Consider the following 22763-nt stretch of genomic DNA (forward strand, 5'->3'; position numbering starts at 1 on the left):
CAAGGGATAGCGGCGAATCGAGAGGAAGAAGGGAATTGGGGATAGGATAGCAAGCAATTGGATCGGGAGGAGGACAGATTAACGAGATGAATTTTTTTTCTTGATACATCAGTGAGTTCTATCCTCTCGCATCTCTCTCCTTATACACATCTACTTCACCCACTCTGGGCCGCTCACACGGGTACTGGGCTTCACTTGTCGTTTGGGCCTTGGGCCAGAGATGACGGGAAGCGGGGCTGCTCCTGTGCTGCTAGCACTCCCCTGCTCTTGAGAGCCGACTTGTCCCCAAGTCGCAGCCAGCGGAAACCTCTGACGAAGAGCTTCCAAGTTCTCCCATGTCGCCAACGAAGCATTTGAAGGCGAGCTTCTGGTTGGCGCGAGGAGCCAACGACGACTGGACGTACGGCTGCAGCTTCAGAAACACTCGATCCCCCACTTGAAAGACACGCTCGGATCGCCCTTTGTCGGCCTGCCACTTCATTCTGTCCTGAGCACGCAGGAGATGTTGGCGCACAAGATTCTGCATGACCTCACGCTCCCTGAGCCAAGCTGATAGATCAGGACCAGAACAGCAGAAGCAGGATCAATACCGAAGTGGCGTGGGGCATAGCCGTAGAGGACCTCGAACGGAGAACGGCCCAGAGCAGAATGCGTGCCCGTGTTATACCAGAACTCCGCGAGTGACAGCCAGGAAGACCACTTAAGAGGGCAGGCATGAAGGAAACAGCGCAGGAATGTCTCCATGCACTGATTGACTCGCTCAGTTTGGCCGTCCGTCTGGGGTGATACGCCGAGCTCATGCGTAACTGCACACCTGCCAGGCCGAACAGCTCTCTCCATAGGTTGCTTGTGAACACACGGTCACGGTCAGAGATAATAGAAGACGGCATCCCGTGAAGTTTGTAGACATGCTCCATAAAGGCTTTAGCCACGGGTGGCGCAAGGGAATGAAATGGGCGAATTTAGAATACTTGTCCACTACCACCAAAATGTTGTCGGCGTGCCCTGACCGGGGTAACCCCTCGACGAAATCCAGAGAGACCATGTCCCAAGCCGAAGATGGTACTGGCAGAGGTTGCAAAAGACCGGGGTATCTGGACCGATCGGGTTTAGCCTGCTGACAAACCCAGCCTTCTTCATACCCAGCCAATAGAAATATTGCTTGAGGCGACTGTAAGTTACTGGAATACCGGAGTGACCTCCCACAGCCGAATTGTGCATAGCAGATATGACTTGCTCATGTAACTTTGTATTATTCCCGAGCCTAATTCTGTTCTTGTAACGAAGAACACCAGCTGACAATGTATAGTAGGCAACAGCATCAGGTTTCAAGGATAACTTGGAGATCAGATCAACTGCAACTGGATCATCCACATAAGACGCGACCACAGCTTCCAACCACTGCAGTGTACAGGAAGATATTGCCAGGACTTCCATAGGAGATGACCTGCGAGACAATGCAATCGGCCACACGATTCTCCGAGTCCTGCTTGTACACGATCTTATACTGCAGCCCCAAGAGTTTGGTGAAGACTTTCTGCTGCCAAGGGGTATGGAGGCGCTGCCCGTGTAGATGAATGAGACTCTTCTGGTCCGTGCGAATCAAGAACTCACCATACTGGAGATAGTGACGCCACTGCTCTACGGCGACCAGAATTGCGAGGTACTCCTTCTCGTACGTAGACAACCCCATCGTTCGCGGGCCTAGAGCCTTACTGATGAAAGCCAGTGGATGGCCACGCTGTGTCGAAACCGCTCCCACACCATTGGCGCTCGCATCCGTCTCGATGGCAAATGGAACAGAGAAATCCGGCAGGGCGAGCACCTGAGCTGTAGACAGAGCTGGTTTGAGTGCAGAGAATGCAGCATCATGCTCGGAAGTCCAAATGAACATGGTGTTCTTCTTCAGCAAGTTTGTAAGTGGCCGGGAGATAATGCTGAAGTGCCTCACGAACTTCCGATAGTAGCCGGCTAGGCCGAGAAAGCTGGCAACTCCTTGACTGTCGATGGAACAGGCCAACTGACCACTGCCTCAACCTTAGCTGGGTCGGTAGCGATGCCGTGCTCACTAATTATGTGACCCAAGTATGCAATAGAGCGCTGCGGAAACTTGAGTTTAGATAGCTTCAACCTCCACTGATCACGAGCCAGCCATTCAAATACTTGACGAACATGATCCAAATGTTCCTCATATGTACGACTATAGACCAAGATATCGTCAAAGAAAACAACCACGAACTTGCGCAGTCCAGGAGCTAACGTGGCATTCATAGCGCCCTGAAACGACCCCGGGGCTCCTGTCAGTCCGAAAGCCATGACACGAAATTCGAACTGACCAAAGTGAGTCTGGAACGCCGTTTTGAACTCCTCTCCGGGCTTGAGCAATATCTGGTAGAACCCTGCTAGCAAGTCAAAGTTAGAGAACCACGAAGCAGAGGACAACTCATCCATGAGGTGATCGAAAACCGGCACAGGAAACTTGGACTTCAATGTCAATGCATTCAGGTGTCTAAAATCTACACAAAAACGGTACGAACCATCCTTTTTCTTGACTAATAGCACCGGAGACTAAAACAAACTAGCACTGGGCTGGATCAGGCCTTTTTCCAATATTTCAGCGACCTGTTTCTCGATTTCATCTCGCAGAGCTGGTGGGTAACGATAAGGGCGAATATTAACTGGTCTGGCACCTGGAATCAATGGTATTTCGTGGTCGCAGGCTCGAGTTGGAGGAAGTGTGGTTGGTTCTTCCAACAACACAGCGAACTGGTCCACAAGATGCCGCACTTCAGCTGGCAACAACGAGATCTCAGTCTGCTGAACACCAGAATCTGTTAATAGACACACCTGCACCAATAGTTCCTCAGGACGGTCTGGCAGAACACCCTGAAGCAGCATCGACTGGCCCTGATACGGAATTTGCATCCATTTTTGTTGCCAATGTACAGTCATGGGACTAAAATCCTCTAACCAATCCATGCCAATAATTATATCATAAGCAGTCAATGGAAGCACCTTAAGATCTGAGTGGAAGGGGATCTCACCAATGAACCAATGAGCTTGGGGAATCACAGAAGTACAAGACAGCGTGCCACCACCAGCGACCTTGACTGACACAGGTTGGCTCAGGGGCAACACACCAGACAGCTTAGCAGCCAGTTGACAACTGACAAAGGAAGTAGAACTGCCTGAATCCACCAAGAGTGTGACTGGAATCTGCTGTATAGAACCCAGAAACTTGACTGTCCGAGGAGCCTCAACACCATTCACTGCAGCCTTCGAAATAGCCAAGAGTAACTGGTCAGAAGAACCAGCAGGTTCAGAACGAAGCTCAGACAATTCATCTTCCAACTGGAACAGCTCCCACAACTCCTGAACCATGACCGTTGGCGCACAAGTGTGGTCGCCTCGCCACTTCTCACCGCACTTGTAGCGGAGACCCATAGCACGATGGTAAGCTTGGAGTGCGGCGGCCCTGGCTTCAAGAGAGGAGCTCGCCCGCGATGCGTCGACGCCGCGACGGTCCACTGCTTGCACTGGAGCAGCAGGACCAACGGGCGGAGGTGCTGGCAGAGGAAGAGGACCCCTGGACGCCGGCTTCGGCGGAGTCGGAGGATCGGGCCGGAAGAATTCCCGGCGGCGAGAGGAATAATCGCCCACTTCTTCCTGCAAAGCAGCCAGCACACAAGCAGTATCCAAGTCTTGCGGTCGTTGTACAAGAACAATAGACTTAATATCCTCACGAAGGCCATCAATAAAACGCAGGTTATAGTAAAGGGGATCTGTGCAGGTAGTATTGGCAGAGAGCTGATCGACCAATTCAGCAAAACGCTCAACGTAATCAGCTACCGTTCCAGTCTGACGGATGTGGAACAACTGACGTATAAGCAGCTCATGCTGATCGCGACCAAAACGATCATGAATCATTTTACAGAAAGCATCCCAATCCATGGTAGAAGCAGTGCGCTCTATGGTTTGGAACCATCGCGCAGCAGGGCCATCAAAATACATGGCAGAAATTGAAACCCACGCTGATTTCTCGACCTCATACATGGTGAAATAGCTCTCGCAACGGGACTGCCACAACTTAGGGTTTTCTCCGTCGAATTTGGGGAAAGGCAACTTGGGTAAACGACCAGTACGAGACGACCCGACGGACCCAGAGGAATTCGGCACACGAGGACCAAATTGACAAAATGCAGAACCCTAAGTTGGCGGCGCATACCTCCCGAATGCAGACCTTGTGTTGATGCTTGGTGCAGTCGTCCTCAGGACCTCCAAAGATCATGAGGCAGCCGTCCGGGTTGGGGAAGGTGTTCCGTACTTGGCCGGCGCTCCCTGCTCCTTGGGCGCCTCCTTGTGGCGGTCCCCGCTCTTGCACTTGCTGGGCTGACCTAGCATCCGCTTGAGGAGCTCGCAATCCTTGAACTTGTGCTTGACGGGGTAGCCGTGGTTGGCGCATGGCTTCTCCAGGAGCTGCTCGAAATGGTCATTGTAGCCTTGTCGTTTGCCCGCTCGGTTGGTCGCTGCGACCGTGTTGGGGTTGGGACGATGTCGATCCCTCATCTTCTTCTTCTTCTTCTCCTGCCTTGAGGAGGGGCCCTCATCCCGCTCCACCCGCTTGGTCTTTCCCATGGTCTGGCCATCAGTGAAGACCGCCCCGACCGCCTCCTTGCCGGAGGCGTGGCTTGTGGCAATGTCCAGAAGCTCGCGGATGGTGCGCGGCTTTCGACAACCGAGCTCGTGAACGAGGGACTTGCAGGTGGTTCCAGTGAGGAACGTGTTGACGACGTCAGGAAGAGAATTGCACTGCTTGGAGAAGCTATGGATGTAATCCTGCAGGGACTCACCAGGCTCCTACTTGCAGCTCTTGAGGTCTTAGGAGTTTCTAAGGCACACGTACATCCCCTGGAAGTTCCCAAGGAAGATCTGCTTGAGCTCTGCCCAACTACGAATGCTGTTGGGCGGCAGGAATTTGAGCCATGCTCGAACGTGCTCCCCGACATAGATGGGGAGATTACTGGATGATGAAATAGTCATCATCCACCCCTCCGGCTCGACAGGCGAGCTGGAAATCTTCCAGCCATACAGCGGGGTTCGTCTCCCCGGTGTACTAGGTGATATTGGTGGCCGACTGGAAGTTGAAAGGATCTTAATGATGCCTAAATGGGTTGTGAATAGGCATATCTGAAAAGCCTGAAAAATTCTTCGTAGCAACTGAACCGGAACTTCCGACACTGAACCGAAACTTTCGACAAAAAGAAAGTTCTATACGAAATTTAAAATCAAACTTAAAACTACAGAACCTGGCTGAATCAAAAGATGCGCACTGATACTAGGAAACTTCTGCAGGTGATCTTTGCAAGCACAACAACTCGAGTACGTCGATCGGCACAAAACAAACTCTAGATCAACAAGAACTAAATAAATGCAATAAGCGCAAGACACAAAAGATTTGTTCCTAAAGTTCACTCCCACTAAGGAAGCTACGTCTTCATTGAGGAGCTCACAAAGAGCCGGGTCTTCCACTAACCCTTTACCTCACTCAATCAACCATAAAGGAGGATTGAGTTACTTACTATGAAATCTACAAAAGATAGGTAATACAAACTTCCCGGAGCGCACACACATGAGAGGACGCTCAACCGGGCGATACCAAACCGTCTAGAAGCAAGCTTCAAGAGTAACAAATGCGAATCGATGGATGAGTATGTTTCAAGTGCTCTTGAGATGAATTTGGCTGCCCTCACACTCAAATGGTTAAGTCACACACCTTAATCTTGCTCTCACTCAAATCCTAGGTCAAATCAACTAAAGGATTAGCTCTTAAAAGGATTGGGAAAGGAGTAGTAAATAATCTTAGAGATGTTTGTCTCGGGTTAGCTCAGCAGCAAATGAAGAAGGGGCTGAGGGGTATAAATACCCGAGCCCCAAAAACTAGCCTTTAGTGTACAGAATATGTGATTGTCCGGACTTTCGACCCAGCTAAAATCAGTTGGCTGAGAACCCCTTGTCGGAAGTTACTGGGAACTTCCAATAGGTGTCGTAACTTCTGATCCCTTGTCGGAACTTCCGACACATACTGAAACAGTTAGAAAACTAAGTGTACAAGTGTGTGATTCTATGTCTCTCTTTGATGGTTAGCATCTCAAATAAGCATTTTGACACCTTCATGTTATCCGTTTGCATCTCTCTTAATAGTACGGTGTTTCTATACTCAAATTTAAAATAGAAAATATTAAAAGATCTTTTTTAAGCCCAACACCGTTCTTTAAATAAATTTGACATCTTTTCTTGCTTTTTTCATTTTATTGAATTTGAACCTATCCATAACTCGATAAACTCATTAGCTCCTTAACTTTGTATGTCATCAACACCAAAACCCACTTAGGGGGCAAATGCACTTTCAGAAGCGCGGTAGAAATGGCGCTTTCTAAATGTGGCATCCGAAGGCCCGTGGGCTTGGGCCATCTGGATTGGGGCTTCGGTCGCCGTCGCGATCGCACGGTCGGCCGACACGCCTTGGGGGCGCCTCCTCGTGCTCCCCCTCAGCCTGGTGGGCCTCAGCCGCGTCCGCGGCGGCTCGGTCAACATCGCTGCCGCGGCGGAAGTTGCCACGAGTGGATGATGTTGCGTGCATCGTAGCTGGACCCGAGCCGACCACGCACCAGGGGGCGCTGCACGGTGGGCAATGGGTCAAGGCGCGGTGTAGCCGCGGCGTCGCGACCTGCCTAGGGTGGAAGCCCTTGCCGTTGGTGGATTAAGGAGTTTGGCTGTTGCGAGCCTGCTCCTTCGACTGGGTAGGAGGCCGCGTGACGGTGGCGTGACGCGGAGCTTTCCTCCTGTTGTACGGCGGCGCGCTCCACAAATGTCTGGATGTCGCGGTGGAACTCCTGCTGCTGAGGGTCTGTAGGCTCGGGCAGGTTGCGCAGGAGCATCACTGCGGCGGTGATGTTCTGCCCGGCCCGCGCAAACTGCGATGGGCCATTGGCGTCCGGGATGATGGCCTGCTGGACTTGATGGGCACGCAGTCGTGTGGCGTCCGCAACATTACGAGCATTCGGCTCGGAGTTACGTCGGGGGTGCGCCAATGCGGGCGGCGGCTGGTGCTGCCGACGCTGGCGTAGGTCCTCGCCTTGCGCTTGGGCGTTAGCCAAGGCCTGCGTGCGCAGGTCTAGCGGGGTGTGCATGTCCTCGGTTTCCATCGGGACCGGCTACCGCACGTGAACATCCGCCATGTCGCATTCCCGTAGCGCGGGACAGCCGAGGGACGACACATCCCCAAAACTGGAACCCTCACTAAGGAGGTCATCGTTATCGAGGAGATCATGGAACGAGACAGGACCATATCCCGTCATGCCCATGAACTTGGTCGCGAGCGAGGGTAGCGGCATGGCTCTTGGGAGCTCCCTAGCATATTCACTTGCAGCGTTCGTGAGGCCGAACGGGAACTGGCCGGTCAGTGAGCGCGGTGGGAACAGTGGGGTCCCCCCCGGTGAGCTGATGGAAAAAGTTGTGCAACGAGAATAGGACTAGGTCCACGTCACTCGCTAAGGGGTTGGCACCGAGCATAAGCTCGATGCGCTGCACCAGTGCCTCAATATCGAGGTCGGCCAGCGGCCTGTTCGAGAGAGTGTCTCCCTCGTGCGATGTCAGTGGAGTGGGCTCCTCGTGGAGGCGAAGCGTGCCGAGATGATCGGCAACGAAGTCTAGGCTTCCGAAGCGGAAGGCCTGGAAGGGTGCGAAAACGGGAGGTGCTCACAGCCCAGCGCGTGGGGCCATGGGAAACTCCAACGAGCCAAAGCAGATCGTATCGCCCAGACTCACAAGGCCGGAGGTGCCGGAGATGGAGGCCATCCGATCGCCGGGACGGTGGACGCACGATGCCTTCCCCATGAACGCGCCAAAACTGTCGGTTCCGGAATTGGCCGGCAGCTAAACCTGCTTGAAGCGTGTATCACGCGTCGTGATCGGATGTGGCATAACACGCAATGACTCAAACTTTATATTGGTTCAGGTAATCATGCCCTATGTCCAGTCAGGATCAGTTGGATGTATTGCTTGAGCCCAGGTGCTTGTAAGAGTTGGGGAGTTATAAGCTTTCGAATGGGAGATGTGGTGTGTTGTCTGCTAGTTGAAGATGTCCTTTGCCTAGGCGGCTGACCCTTCTTTTTATAGCCCAAGGGGGGTCAGCTTTTATAGGGGAACTACGGGTAGAAAAAGGTGGGTGGAGAAAGAGTTCTTAGCCACCGTCGGTCGGGGTCGTCAACTCTGTCAGTTGGGTCCGCCAACTCTGTCAGTCAGAGTCCTCCGTCATCCACCGTCCAAATCTTGCGTCGTGGAGTGGTTGTCCCGTCTCGTCCCTGTGCGTCGTAGCGAGCCCGTGCCGATAGGTACGGCACGGCAGTCATGCCCCATCCCTGGTGCCCCGCCTTGTAACTCCATCGTGATGGAGGCATGTCCGCCGTGTTATGATGACGTTGCATCCTGTTCCTTCGCGAGGACGGGAATGTAGAATAGTGGCGGCTTGCTGCCATAGTAGAGGGACAGTGACCCCATGGAGAGAGTGGTTGGCCGTGTACGACAAGTTGACCCTAAAGCTCATTCTTATCCTCCGCACCTACTCCTGAGGCCCGCTGGTACGCCAGGCCTGGCCTCTCGACCAACCTGCCGGTCGGGGAGGTGGGCACGTGCAAGGCGGAGCCCAGTCGAAGTCCTCGGTCGGAGCCTTGGTACGGACCCGGCCTCCGATCGTTCGTACAGTCGGGGACACGAGCCTTGGTCATCTCGACCGTGCTGTCAGTTGGAGTTGTGGGCCGAGGCAGCCCAGATCAAGTTGTCGCCTCATGCAGACGGGAGCTTATTCTAAACATGGCCTCGGGCCGGTCAACGAGAAGTGAGTCCGCTGGTACCCGGATCTCTAGACCTGTCACATTCCATGACACAACGAAAAAATAATAAAAATAATGTAGTACTTTCAGAAGCAACAAAATAAAAACTACCCGTTGGAATCGGCATGAGGAATAGACAGGACGATTATGCAGATCTTTTTTTTTTGATAAAACGATTGTGCAGACTTGATCATCATGCAGATTGTTAAATGAATTGCGATAGATTTAGGCAGCGCCAAACAAAAACAGAGGAGATTCCTGTAAGGAAAGGACAGGACGCCGCCCCAGCTCCTCTTGGTGTTCTTCTTGCCAAAGCTTGCGTTGACTTGCTCGTCCAATGTCCATGAGTTCAGGGATGGAGGAGGGGATCGGCAAGAGGCGGCATCAGCACCACTTCGTGCTGGTGCACGGCGTCTGCCACGGCGCCTGGTGCTGGTACCGGGTGGCCACGCTCCTGTCCTCGGCCGGCCACCGCGTCACGGCGCTGGACATGGCCGCGTGCGGCGCCCGCGCCGACCGCGCCGAGGAGGTGGCGTCCTTCGAGGAGTACAGCCGGCCGCTGCTGGACACGGTGGCCGCGCTGCCGCCGGGGGAGCAAGCGGTCCTCGTCGGCCACAGCTTCGGCGGGCAGAGCCTCGCGCTGGCCATGGAGAGGTACCCGGACAGGGTCGCCGTCGCGGTCTTCGCCTCGGCCGCCATGCCCGCCGTTGGGAAGCCCATGACCTTCGTCCTAGAAGAGGTACGCTTCCGCGAGCTCCATGGTACTGTATTTACGAAAAAGCTCAATATCGCCATTGACAGTGATTATTGCGACTCCTTCAAAAAAAAAAGACAGTGATTATTGCAAATATATATGCTAGTTTTCGCAAGAAACGGGGCCAGATTTCTACATGGATTGCACATACGGCGCCAGCAGCGATCCTCAGTATCCGGTGGAGACACTTCTGCTAGGGCCAGAGTACTTAGCCAAGAGATTGTATCAGCTCAGCCCTCCTGAGGTAGGTGACAATGGTCACTGGTTCCTGAAATGCGTATCCCTGACAAGTGACATGTGGTCTAGTCTCTCCACTCCTTCCCGTTTCCTCTGACGACGGTGCGATGCAGGATTTGACTTTGGCAATGGCGATGGTGAGGCCATCACAGTGGTTCGTAGACGACGCGGTGCTGAAGGGGAGCGTCCTGACGGCGCAGGGGTACGGCGCTGTGAGGCGGGTGTGCGTCGTTGCCGAGGACGACGCGTCGTGGTCGGCTGACTTCCAGCGGCGGATGGCGTCGTGGAACCCCGGCGCGGAGGTGAGGGGGTTGCAGGAAGCTGATCACATGCTGATGTTGTCAAAGCCAAGGGAGCTCTCAGAACTGCTACTGGAGATAGCTGACAGGTACTACCGAGAAGCACATACCTGATTGTACACCCATCAGCAAAAATTATGGCCTTATGGCCTATGGGTGTTCTAGTATGAATGCTGGAATGTTCTGCACAAAAGTTGTCAGAGAAAGTTATATCCACGTCGTGAAATAACATTAGATTATCAAGGCCTCAAGGCTCCACGGACCCGGTATTGCTCCGGATTGTTGTTTGGACCGTGCTACAGTATGTTTTGTATCATGTTGGCAGATAGAAAGGTTAATTTTTTAACACGAATACTCCCTTTTATTTTAGATTATGATCACTTTAGTTTTATCCTAAGTCAAAATGTCTAACTCTAACAAAATTTATAGAAAAATGTATTAATTTCCGTAATACCAAATAAATACAATACCAATATATAATTCATATTGGATTTGATGAAACTAGTTTGATGTTGTAGATTTGGTACTTTTTCTATAAACTTAATAAAATTTAGACAAGTTTAACTTAGGACAAGTTACTCAAGTTTTTACTCTATATTTTAATAATAATGATGTTAGAATTTAATTTTACAGTTTGTAGGTTTACTTGAATTTATTAGACATTTTTAGATAAAGTAATTTTTAATTAGTTTAAAATTCAAACTTATAAATATTTTAGAAAAATATAAGAATCTCTATATTACTCATCATTTTGGTTCTAAAACTTTTCTGATCTAAATCAATTCGGCCCTCCATGCTACATCTATACAACTCTATTAATACAATCTAATTATCTGACTATTACCGACAGATATTTTTATCCGATGGATACCGTAGTCTCATATCCGGATCTAATGTATTTATTTGTATTCGTATTCGGTGTTCGACAAAACACCCGAATATTGGAGTTTTCTTATCTAAGTGATATTCAAACCTCTTCGGACAGATAGATGGACAATTGACTACCCATCTCATTTTGCCCTCTGTGGCACATACTTTAAACGTTTTGTGAGAAGATGGTATGGTTGCTATTGCGTGTAATAATGTTGGTCTGATTCCCCTCAATGAGAAGGGTGAAGCCATATAATCTTTTCCATTATCTAAAAAAACATGCAAAACATTGAGAAAGTCGATAGGTTACTACAATTTGCTAGCTGTAGTTTAGAAACAGAAAAGTTTCCCTTCTATGCTTAGTCATAAAGTTATTTGCCCTCCGAATCATCACTAATTGCCCTTTAGATCATTGAGATAGCCAAAAGGTAAAGTTGAGAAGCACAAGCACCCCTGATTTGATTATTGCTAAATTGTTCTTCGGACAAATGGTGGCAGGAAGCCTGGATATGGTTAGATCATGAATTTTGTAAGAATAGATTCTCTAACTGCTTGCTTGCAGAACCTTCAGACATCGCTGTACCAGAAACACTAATGGACAGGTTACTCTGGAAATTTTCTGACAAGCTCAAACTCAGATCTAGGCTATCTCCAGCGATATCCTCCAAATCCTATCCTCTATATCCATCCTCCATATCAACTTCATTCTCTATACCAAATTTAACTCCAACAATATTCTCTACTTCCATCTTCTATACCCCACAATCTCAATTTTCTATATTTCTTCCAACTGCCCTTTCACCAGCCGCCCCTCCTCCCGCGCCCCTCCTCCCGCGCCGCCGCCCTCCGCCCCGCGCCCCGCCCGCGCCCGCCGCCCTCCGCGCCCGCCGCCCTACGCCCCGCCGCCCCTCCTCCCGCGCCCCGCCCGCGCCCGCCGCCCTCCGCGGCCGCCGCCCGCTGCCCCTCCTCCCGCGCCCCGCCCGCGCCGCCGCCCTCCGCCCAGCCGCCCTCCGCCCCGCGCCCCGCCCGCGCCCGCCGCCCTCCGCCCCGCCGCCCCTCCTCCCGCGCCCCGCCCGCGCCGCCGCCCTCCGCCCCTCCTCCCGCGCCCCGCCCGCGCCGCCGCCCTCCGCCCCGCGCCCCGCCCGCGCCTGCCGCCCTCCGCCCCGCCGCCCTCCGCCCCGCGCCCCGCCCGCGCCGCCGCCCTCCGCCACGCCGGCCTCCGCCCCGCGCCCCGCCCGCGCCCGCCGCCCTTCGCCCCGCGCCCCGCCCGCGCCCGCCGCCCTCCGCCCGCCGCCCCGCCCTCCGCCCCGCGCCCCGCCCGCGCCCGCCGCCCTCCGCCCCTTCGCCCCTGCTCCCGCGCCCCTCCGCCCCGCACCCCGCCGCCCTCCGCCCCGCCCGCGCCCTCCGCCCTCCGCACGTCGCCCTTCCCGCGCCCGCGCAGAAGCTGGTGAAGATGCGGGCGTGGGCGACCGGGATGGAGGACGCTTCCTCTGTGCGAGACGGAGAGGTCGTGCTCCATTTTACCGCACGGGATAGCGGTTAGCGCTAGAGCACTACCGGGTGCTACAGTGTCCTCCAAAATAGGGAACAGGCGCTTTTGTCGAATGCCGGTGGAGATAGCCTAAGGCTGTCTCCACTAAACCGTTATCTACCCTATATATAGAGAAGATTCTGTTCTGTATATGCTCCAGCAGCGTTCTCTAAATGGTCCTCTAAAATAGAGAACGCTACATGTTTCCTCTATATATAGAGATTCTCTCTCCTCTTCTCTATTTTTTCTTTACGTTTTAAACACTGGATTAAATAAAAATAAAATATGTCCATAGCATTTGAGGTATGATAAATACGTACGTACAAAAATTTGGAACAAAATACGTTTCTAATATAGGGTTTAATGTATAGAGAACGAGATTTAGAGAACGTTGTTGGAGAGAAATGAGATATAGAGGAGAGAATCTTGTAGAAAAGTCTGTAAATGACGGATATAAAGAAAGATATAGAGAACGACGGTTGGAGGAGGAAAGTGCAACTCAACACTGTCGCCTTAAAGGAGTGCTTATAGCACTACCGATCTAACCAACTGCAAGACGCCAATGCATGTCCATAGGCGATGATGGAGAACAACGGCAACGGCAAGAAGCTGCGGCACCACTTCGTGCTCGTGCACGGGCTCTGCCACGGCGCGTGGTGCTGGTACAAGGTGGCCACCGTCCTGGAATCCGCCGGCCACGGCGTCACCGCGCTCGACCTGCCCGGGTGCGGCGCCAGCGCCGTGCGCGCCGAGGAGGTGCGCTCGTTCGAGGAGTACTCACGGCCGCTGCTCCGTGCCGTGGCCTCCGCGCCGCCGGGGGAGAAGGTCGTCCTCGTCGGGCACAGCTTCGGCGGGCACAACCTCGCGCTCGCCATGGAAGCCCACCCGGAGAAGGTCGCCGTCGCCATCTTCGTCTCCGCGCCCATGCCAGTCGCCGGCCGGCCCATGTCAGCGATCCTGGAACAGGTTCAGATTGATTTCTGTATCGTGATGTTTACAACAAGTATCAAGGATCTCAAAAGGGGAAAAAAAGCAATCGATTCTTATCTTGAGCACTTTCTTCTTCGATGTTCCACGAACATTAGCATCTCCAAGGAGATTCAGCGCCGCATTCCTTCCTGGACTGCACATTTGGAATCGTGGAGACAGGCTCGGAGGATCCAGCGGAAACATTCCTGGTAGGCCCAGAGTGGATGTCACAGAGGATGTATCAGCTCAGCCCTCCAGAGGTAACACAGTCACTCCTCCTGATTGCTTAGCAACTGTGAAGTTAACCATGGAGGACAGGTGCTGAGGGTTGCTGTGGCAATGCATTGCAATGCAGGATCTGACACTTGCCAGGATGCTGGCTAGGCCGGCGCAGATGTTCCTCAGGGACGAGGCCATGACCGGGGAGAAGGTTCTGACGGAGGGCAGGTACGGCGCGGTGACCCGAGTGTTCGTCGTCGCCGAGGAAGACAAGACGTGGCCTGCGGAGGAGCAGCGGCGAGTGGCGGCCTCGTGCGGCCCCGGCGTGGAGGTGAGGGCCATCGGTGGAGTTGATCACATGCCCATGTTCTCGAAGCCAGCGGAGCTCGCCCAAGTCATCATGGAAGTAGCGGAAAAGTACAGTTGACCGGGAGGAAGAGCAACTCTTGTGAGATTAATTTTTATGAATCTTGAAAGGAATGAGAGCTGAGAGAGAAAGAGAGATGTTATTTTAAAAAAAAAACTGGCTAGCTTAGCCTCGCGAACCGGGGATGTTCAATCATTGAGACATTGATGCTACATCCAACGACTCACAACAGGACAAGTCAGGAATCAGCTGCCTATTAGCCAGTCAATATTCGTCACTAAGCACTCGAAGAAAAGAAAAATAAATAAATAACTTTTTTGAGTGGAAGATAAAGAATTCTCACCATATCTCCCCCTCTTCTAGTCTTCTTCCTCCGATCGAAGTGTTCTTGCGAGCCTTATCAAAATAAAGAAAAGTGTTCTTGCGCGGAAGCCGCCCTGATCCCTCTAACCGCAGAGATCATGGAGACCGGCAGGAAGCAGCGTCAGCACCACCACTTCGTTCTGGTGCACGGCGCCTTCCACGGCGCGTGGTGCTGGTACAAGGTGGCCACCGCCCTGTCGTCCGCGGGCCACCGCGTCACGGCGCTGGACATGGCCGCGTGCGGCGCCAGACCCGGGCGCGCCGAGGAGGTGCCGTCCTTCGAGGAGTACAGCCAGCCGCTCCTGGACGCCGTGGCCGCGCTGCCGCCCGAGGAGAAGGCGGTCCTCGTCGGCCACAGCTTCGGCGGGCAGTGCCTCGCGCTGGCCATGGAGAGGTACCCTGACAGAGTCTCCGTCGCGGTCTTCGTCTCGGCCGCCATGCCCGCCGCCGGGAAGCCCATGAACCTCGTCTTCCAACAGGTAACAAAATGGAAATTTATCCAAGGCCGAGCGTTGTTTCAATTCGTAGAGAAAGGGACAAGAAGACCGACGCAGATTTCGCTCTAACCATGATTGCCTGGACTCTCCAGGTTTTGCATGAACAGCGGCCAGCAGATTTCTACATGGACTGCAAAATCGAAACGAGCGGCGATCCCGAGCATCCCGTGGAGACCCTTCGGCTCGGGCCACGGTTCCTGGAGCAGAGAATGTATCAGTCTGTCTCCCGTCTCTGAACCGTTCTCTACCCTGTATACAGAAAAGATTCCGTTCTCTATATGTTCCAGCAGCGTTTTCTAAATGGTACTCTAAAATAGAGAACGCTACAGATTTTCTCTATACATAGAGATTCTCTCTCCTCTTCTCTATTTTTTATTTACGTTTTAAATACTGGATTAAATAAAAATAAAATATGTCCATAGCATTTGAGGTATGATAAATACATACGTACAAAAATTTGAAACTAAATACGTTTCTAATATAGGGTTTAATGTATAGAGAACGAGATTTAAAGAACGTTGTTGTAGAGAAATGAGATATAGAGGAGAGAATGTTGTAGAGAAGTTTGTAAATGACGAATATAGAGAACGATATAGAGGACGACGGTTGGAGATAGCCTCAGCTCAGTTCCCCTGAGGTACCCAGCTCGACATGACGCATCCCTGGAGATGGTCTGTCTAGTCACCACCGTTCTGCTTCCTCTGAATGATGGCGCGGTGCAGGATCTGACCCTGGCGATGGCGGCGTTGAGGCCGTCACGGCGGTTCCGGAACGACGCGACGATGATGGACGGGGCCGTGCTGACGGCGGAGCGGTACGGCGCGGCGAGGCGTGTGTGCGTCGTCGCCGAGGAGGACGCGTCGTGGTCGGCGGAGTTTCAGCGGCGGATGGCGTCGTGGAACCCCGGCACGGAGGTGAGAGGGTTGCAGGGAGCTGATCACATGCCGATGCTGTCGAAGCCAAGGGAGCTCTCGGAACCACTCATGGAGGTAGCTGACAAGTACAGTTGAGAAGCATGTATCTTTCCTTTTAAACCTGAATTACTCTGCAGAATGTTTGTTCAAGTATGAATGTCGGAATCATTGTCCAGAAAAAAAAAATGCCACGAGGAGTTTGCATCTGCATCATGAAGAAAGATTTAGAATGTCCAGACATTTGTTGCAGAAGGAAACTTTAGACATGATTCTAACTAGAACATTTCTCATAGTTGTCAAAATGAAACTGCACCTACTCCCTCTGTTTTTATTTATATATCGTATTAGGTTTGTCTTAAGATAAATTTAATCAACTTTAATCAAATTTATAGAGAAAAATAATAACATTTTCAATTTCAAATTTGTTTCATTGAACCCACTATGAAATATATTTTGACAGTGCATACGTTGGGTAGTATTATTATTGCTATATTTTTCTATAGACTCGATCATAGTTAGTTAAGTTTGACTTAGAGCAGACCTACTGCGCATGTAAATAAAAATGAAGGGAGTACTTGATACGAACCTTATTTATCAAACCTTATTTATCAATTTGGAAAATCATACGAACTTTTCTTTTTGAAAAGCAAAATCATACGAACTTGTACTAGCTGGAAAATGCAATTGCTAGAAACGCTCGTACATGCCGCAGCTTGAAACAGAGGACAGGGCCGGCTTGGTGTTGGTGAACCAAATGGCGACCACCACAAACAGATCCATGTTTGACGGCTCGAAAAAATCTCTCAAAAAATCATGGAGACGGAGATCTGATCGTAGAAGCATCGTGCGAATTTTCAGCCTGCCACGTGATCCGTAGAGGGAGAAACAAAAAGATAAATCTCGCCCACCCCTCGTAAAGCATGATGATCCTCATTTTGCCAGTGCGACGGTCCATAAAAAAATCCGCAGAAAAATCATGGGGAATGGTGGCGGAACTCCGCATCGACGTGCAAAATTTCAGGGCCCGATTCGATCTGCGGAGGGAGTTACGAAAAAGACAAGTCGCCGCCTGGGGTGGTCGGTGATGGGATACCGTCCACCCCAGGATAATCCCCGATTGACGGCGGCATGTAGGTCTGAGGAGTGTTCACAGATCACATGCCTGGTGGTGCCGCAACGATGTTTCCTGGTGAGTCATCCAGCACAGTGGGTGGGTCTGGATCATCACCGTCGAACTCGGCGAGATGCTTCCGCAGCTCCGGGTCCAGATGCTTCGTCACGTTCCCCCGGCACAACGGGCACGTCGGCTTCTCCACGAACCACTTGGAGATGCATCGCCGGTGGAAGACGTGCGCGCAGCCCGGCAGCTCCACGGGGACGCCCTTGCCCGCCACCGCCTCCCGCAACGCCTCGAAGCAGATGCTGCACCCGCCGTCCTTCCCCTCCGCCGCCTCCTTGCACCCCGTCATAAGCACCCTGGGCGCGCTGTACCTGACGTGCCGGTCCACCGCCAGATGCACGACGAGGCCGCCGTCGCCGCGGCCCCGCGCCAGGTCGGCGAGCTTCGGCACGACGTCCTCGGGCAGGATTGCCTCCCACTCGTCGTCGGTGAGGTCGAGGTCCCGCAGCGGCCGGATCGCCCTCAGCAGCCGCCGCATCACGCCGCGGACGCCGTCCTCGTCGTCCGGGACGTCCTCGGGGCACGTGGTCACGAAGCTCGCCTCGGCGCCGCCCCCGCGGTAGTCGCGCACACGCCGCTGCCCACGCCCGCGCCCGGCCCTGATGTACTTGGTCACGATGCATCTCAGCTGCACCGAGAACTCGGGCTCGCCGCCGCCGCCGCCGCCTCTCCCCTTGTTCTGCGGGGGCGAGCCGAGGCACCTGGTGGTGGCCTCGACTCGGCGCCTGATGAGGGGCGATCCGCTCTTCCCCCGTGACTCCATTGCTGATCGATCGACGCCGGCCGGTGGCAGCGACGACGTGCGCCCGATCGAATAGCTAGCTAGCAATGCGAGTTGCTTGAGTTGCATTACTGCCGGCGCGCCAAATATATATATCTTGCTCGCCGCGGCGTTCGGACTCCGTCTTCGAGACGGCTTCCACCGCCATCCCAGACAGATATGAAATTCCGAATGTCCGGTTGCAGAAACACAACTACCGAGTTCATCGACAATAGGCGTCGGAATCGGAATAAGCTCGCGCTCTATTCCTTTTAAAAAAAATCGCGCCCCATCTGTCCGCGGGCCCCATTGTTTTTAGTAACTTGGGCCGGTTATGATCAGCACAGTTATAATGATCAAATTGCGCAAACTTGCTTTGCACAGGCCTAAAAGGCCGATGGTGATTGGTGAGACCGGCGATCACGACGGTCCCTAAACGACGGGATGATAAGATAAGTGAAGCTCCTGAAAGTATGGCCTCGTCCCATGGGACGAAGCTAGAAATTATAGCTACTGGGTTTATTATCATTCTACAACGGGATCATCAACGCTAAAAATGGTAATGAACAGAAGCTTTATATAGGATTATCGGAACTTCGTCAGGGTCCCGACGGCAAGCCGTAGCTCCGCCTCTGGTCCCATGGAACCACAGTACCCCACAGAAGGTTAAGAGGGTTGAACGGAGCTGATCGTATGGCTATGAGTATCGTCAGGTACAGGTGCTCATTGTCATTTAGAAAAATGATGACACAAGTTTGCATCATCACATGGAATAATATTAGGGTCTGTTTGGTTCTCATGGTCTAAATATTAGACCTACGCTTTTAGTCCACTTGTAAACCTTGGAGAACCAAACAAGTGGTTTAAATGTGCATGTCTAAAGTTTGGATCTCATTAGACCATTAGTCCCTCCAAAATGTGCTAAAAGAGTATAAAAGTGGTCCAGGGTGGGCAAAACACACACACTACCCTCCCACACACCCTCTCTTTACCTACCCGCCATAATTAGAGGTAAAAGGAACTTTGGACCTTGGAATCGAACAACAAAAAGTCTGAACTTTAACCCTTCATTTGAGGGGTTAATCTTTAGCCCTTAGGCTTAAGTTTAGCCCAAGGTATCCAAATAGGATCTTAAATTCTCTAATCAATGCATGCAGAAGAAAACTTCAGACACGATTGAATTCGTGACAACGGCATTTATGATACATTTCTCCTAGTCTATATCTATAATTGAAACCATATCAAAAACGACATGCTTGAGAAGTTACAAGCTACTCAAAAACTAAAAACGCTCAGGGGGTACAAAACTGCCCTTCGGCTATATCAAACATCGTTCACTAGACTGAAGGAATCCGCCATTGCAAAGAACTCCTCCTGAACCGCCTTCCATGACGACTCCGGTGCTTGTGCGTTCATGGTGTAAAGCTTGCCGTCCCTCGCGCAGCAGACCGCAACATTGTGCCGTTGGAAAGAAGGGCTCTCGACTCGGAACTCTAGCTTGTAGTATTTCACATTCTCTGCATCTTCTCTCAAGGCAGCGTCAATAAGAGTAGCGTTGATATCCGGGCTTCGCCTTGTCCTCGCAATCCTTCTCAGCACCACTTCTCCCACATCTTTTGGACCACCAAAAGCCTCGATCCTGTATAGAACAGTTGAATTGCTTCTTTAGTGGAAAACTACAGTATATCACAGGTTGATGATTTATGTAAAAAAAATCTAGTTAAGAGTCAGCATGCGTGGCCATTTTTCAAGACAAACTTAAGTGATCCTCTTTAACTTCTGTGTTTCGCTGACTGTTATATGCAAACTTAAATACACTGCTTAAATAAGCTTTGAAGTTTGGCGGAGCAAACTGCATTTGAGAAATTAAGTGGACTTACGAGAAGTCTTGAGGTACTGGCGAGACAATGACGCTGACATTGAGCTCCCCATTGGATCCCGGGGGCCCAAATGCTGCCACAGGCTCACTGATGCTCCGAGGTCTAGAAGACAATCGCCCATTTTTCAGGGGCGGGGGGTCTAGTGATCTCTGCAACTCTGCTCTCTTCACTTCCCTGTATAGTAGAGTCTGATCTCCTACCCAACTTGACGGATAAATGAATTCTGCATTTTTCAGAGACCTCACAGTTAATACATCATACAATGGCAGATGCATACTGAAACTTTGAATGAAATAGCATGTTGCTTATAGATAGACACTTCGGCACTTCCCGTAACTCTTCTCATTAGCACCAGTTTTTAATACCCTTTTTTTTAAAAAAAACATCACGCTTATGGTACCCTGTTCCTCAAGGGGAAACATGTAGCCAAAGAAAAAAACTCCTTAACCCATCATCTAGCTGGTTATCACCTACCAGATGCCAGCAATGATCAGTTGTGATTACATGGAGCCTAGGTGGCATGCCATTCCTGGTCCTAAATGTGGCACAAGATAGCCCGTGATCCACACATACAACCCCATTGGAGGCATGACATGCAGGTTGGATATAGTAACGAGCAGCACTAGGGACCACTTTTTTGTAGCCACTCGTGCTTGTAGCCAATTTGGAATATAGGAAAAATATGCATACCAGAGGTGACCAGCTTTTCTTCGTTTAGTAAGTTTTTCCCATTTGAAAGCAAAAACATGAAGACAGTGGAAAATTGGAGGTCTCGGTTCCAAAATTGTGTTGATTCTTGATTCAGGATTCAGGAACAGAGATCAATAAAAAATTCACTATTAGAAGCATATTTCATATTCCTTTGTCTCCATTCAAATGCTGGGAAGAAACTATAGTTCTAAAACAAATGATTTAGGATCTGTTTACTTTTTTCGCCTCTTAATTTCTGTGGGTGGCACGAAGCATTTGGCATCCTATTTCTGTGCATTCCTGTGGGGCAGAAAGTTGCTACTTGACAACTACGTGCACCCGCAGGGATACCCCGAATTAATTTCGTGGCTGATGGCAGGAAAAGCGTCACCTCTACCTAATGTGACCTCAGATGTTTCTCCGGTCAAACACTGCACCATTTATTTTTTTCTTCTTTTGCTCCCAGTTACTATTTGATGTTCACCAAGCACTATAAACATGCATGATGTTGAACTGAAAAGGACATTCCAACGTACTGTGTGAATTGGTAATTGGTATCCACTAGGCCAGGCCACCATGAATCATGTTGATTAAGGGCCTGTTTGGTAGAGCTCCAACTGACTCTGATTTTCTGACAGAAGTGATTATGTGACTGAAAATGATTCTCTTTGATTTTCTAGCATAAACTTTTAAAATCAGGATAGAGAATCACTTCCACAGAATCGGAAGAAGCTGCCTCTTAATTTATTTAATTTATTTTAGAGAATCACTCCACAAAATTAGCATCAGCAGAGAATCACTTCTCTCTAAAAAACTGTTTGGCAAACTCCCGCTGGATTCGGCAAACTGTTTGGCAGAGCTCCCGCTGGATTCGACAGAGAATCAGCTTTGGGAGCTCTGCCAAAACGCACCTAGAGTGCAAACCGCGGTTGACCGGCGGACAGCTAGTAATTAGGTTTTTCTTTTTTCTGAAAGATGACTAGAGTGGTTAGCAACGTAGCATTAAGAAACGCTAAGCTTACGTGTAACAAAACGTTTTAAAATCCAGAGCAGTAGCTCAATGTGACCAGCGAGGAAAGAGATGGGCAACAATTCAAGGTGCTGTACTGTTGTTGTCGACGAGTACCTACCAATAGCACTAAGCAATCATTAAGGAGAGATTGAACGCTTCATCTCATCTAGGTAAACCAATTGCACGCAATCAGCCGTCCTCAATTCAAGCACATGCAAATGCCAATTGCCGAGCTGACAAGATGGGGAAGAGGAGCAGGCGAGATTGGTGGGCTTACCGAATCCATTTTCGGAGTCGAGGCAGCGGGTGAAGCCGCCGACGGGGTAGAGCACGTCGAGGCGGAGCGATCTGCCGAGCTCCGGCGACAGGCCCAGCAGGAAGCTGGTGACGCCGCCGAAGTTGGCCCCCACCGCCGCGGCCGCCGCCGCCGTGGCCCCCACCACGAGGCGCCGCCGGAACACCGCGGCCAGCGCCGCGAACTCCTGAGCCGGCCACGAGCACCGTATGCCGCCGCGCCGCGGGCGCCACCTCCCCCCGCCGCGCGAGGGCGCCCCGCGGTGCAGGTGGTGCCTCGCCACGGCCGCCGTGGCCATCGCGGGGGAGCGGGACGGGCAAGGCTCGGCTGTTCTGGCAGGTCTTCGCGCTGCCTGCTTATGCCTATGCGTGTGTAGCTTTTGTCTCGACGGGACGCGGCCGCGGGCAGGGGAGGGGAGTGGCCGAGCACGAGCAGAGGAGGTATCTGCCGGCCGAGGCGTGGAGGTTGGGGTGGTGCCGCGCGCCGAGCCGTGCCGGGGAGAGCTTTTTCTTCAGGTTTTCACGGCGATTTTTGGCGTGTTTTTCTCGCTCGCTCTGGAGGCGGTGAGGGTGGGGACTGGTGGAGCGTGTGCGCCGACCAGCGGCAGCCGCCAGTGGAGCGACCGACCTACGAATGGGATGCGTGTCTGACTGCGCATCAGGCGCCTGCACATTGCTCTCCGCCTCCGACTAGTCCAGGCACGTTCCGAGTCGGTTGGAAGCACCCCCACGCCGGAGTCGTCGGTGGGCCGCGGCTCGTCGCTCTCTCTCTCAGAGAAGTCATGGGTCTGTTTTTGGGTTAAGGCTGGAATGTGAGTCTGACCACACCTACGAAGCATAGAAGGCCAGAGGGAGAGAGAAAAAGTTTCATTTTTAGTTCCAAAGAAATTTAACAGCCCTGTAGTACATATCAGAGAGATGCCAGTTACCAGTAATTCTTTCAATCAGATTTTTCTTAAAAAAAATGCGCTAGACTTTTCGAGAGAGAGCATGTGGCAGATTCCGGGGGGGAAAAAGAGCATCCGCAGAAAGCGAC

The 22763-nt window shown here is 51.9% G+C and overlaps 5 protein-coding genes across 5 annotated transcripts; 3 read left to right on the plus strand and 2 right to left on the minus strand.

Moving 5' to 3' along the window:
- Nucleotides 1-9073: 9073 nt before the first annotated feature.
- On the plus strand, nucleotides 9074-10550 carry LOC112895120 (probable esterase PIR7A). The gene is made up of 3 exons (XM_025963000.1): nucleotides 9074-9630; nucleotides 9752-9889; nucleotides 9996-10550. The coding sequence occupies exons 1-3, from the start codon at nucleotides 9229-9231 to the stop codon at nucleotides 10293-10295; spliced, it is 840 nt and encodes a 279-aa protein (XP_025818785.1). The 5' UTR covers nucleotides 9074-9228; the 3' UTR covers nucleotides 10296-10550.
- Nucleotides 10551-12986: 2436 nt separating this feature from the next.
- On the plus strand, nucleotides 12987-14329 carry LOC112894138 (probable esterase PIR7A). Its single transcript, XM_025961755.1, has 3 exons — nucleotides 12987-13548; nucleotides 13668-13811; nucleotides 13907-14329. The coding sequence occupies exons 1-3, from the start codon at nucleotides 13162-13164 to the stop codon at nucleotides 14195-14197; spliced, it is 822 nt and encodes a 273-aa protein (XP_025817540.1). The 5' UTR covers nucleotides 12987-13161; the 3' UTR covers nucleotides 14198-14329.
- A 158-nt stretch (nucleotides 14330-14487) lies between these two features.
- On the plus strand, nucleotides 14488-16207 carry LOC112894137 (probable esterase PIR7A). Its single transcript, XM_025961754.1, has 4 exons — nucleotides 14488-14979; nucleotides 15090-15218; nucleotides 15620-15634; nucleotides 15720-16207. Exons 1-4 carry the CDS (start codon nucleotides 14599-14601, stop codon nucleotides 16005-16007), a joined length of 813 nt encoding a protein of 270 aa, XP_025817539.1. The 5' UTR covers nucleotides 14488-14598; the 3' UTR covers nucleotides 16008-16207.
- A 528-nt stretch (nucleotides 16208-16735) lies between these two features.
- LOC112895548 lies at nucleotides 16736-18021 on the minus strand. The gene has a single exon (XM_025963513.1). The coding sequence runs from the start codon at nucleotides 17939-17941 to the stop codon at nucleotides 17066-17068; it is 876 nt and encodes a 291-aa protein (XP_025819298.1). The 5' UTR covers nucleotides 17942-18021; the 3' UTR covers nucleotides 16736-17065.
- Nucleotides 18022-18999: 978 nt separating this feature from the next.
- On the minus strand, nucleotides 19000-22369 carry LOC112891891 (psbP domain-containing protein 7, chloroplastic). Its single transcript, XM_025958891.1, has 3 exons — nucleotides 21711-22369; nucleotides 19732-19954; nucleotides 19000-19490 (listed from the first exon to the last, which is right to left on the minus strand). The coding sequence occupies exons 1-3, from the start codon at nucleotides 22024-22026 to the stop codon at nucleotides 19175-19177; spliced, it is 855 nt and encodes a 284-aa protein (XP_025814676.1). The 5' UTR covers nucleotides 22027-22369; the 3' UTR covers nucleotides 19000-19174.
- Nucleotides 22370-22763: the final 394 nt, after the last annotated feature.

This window comes from Panicum hallii, chromosome 5 (genome assembly GCF_002211085.1).
Source record: "Panicum hallii strain FIL2 chromosome 5, PHallii_v3.1, whole genome shotgun sequence".
Lineage (NCBI taxonomy): Eukaryota > Viridiplantae > Streptophyta > Magnoliopsida > Poales > Poaceae > Panicum > Panicum hallii.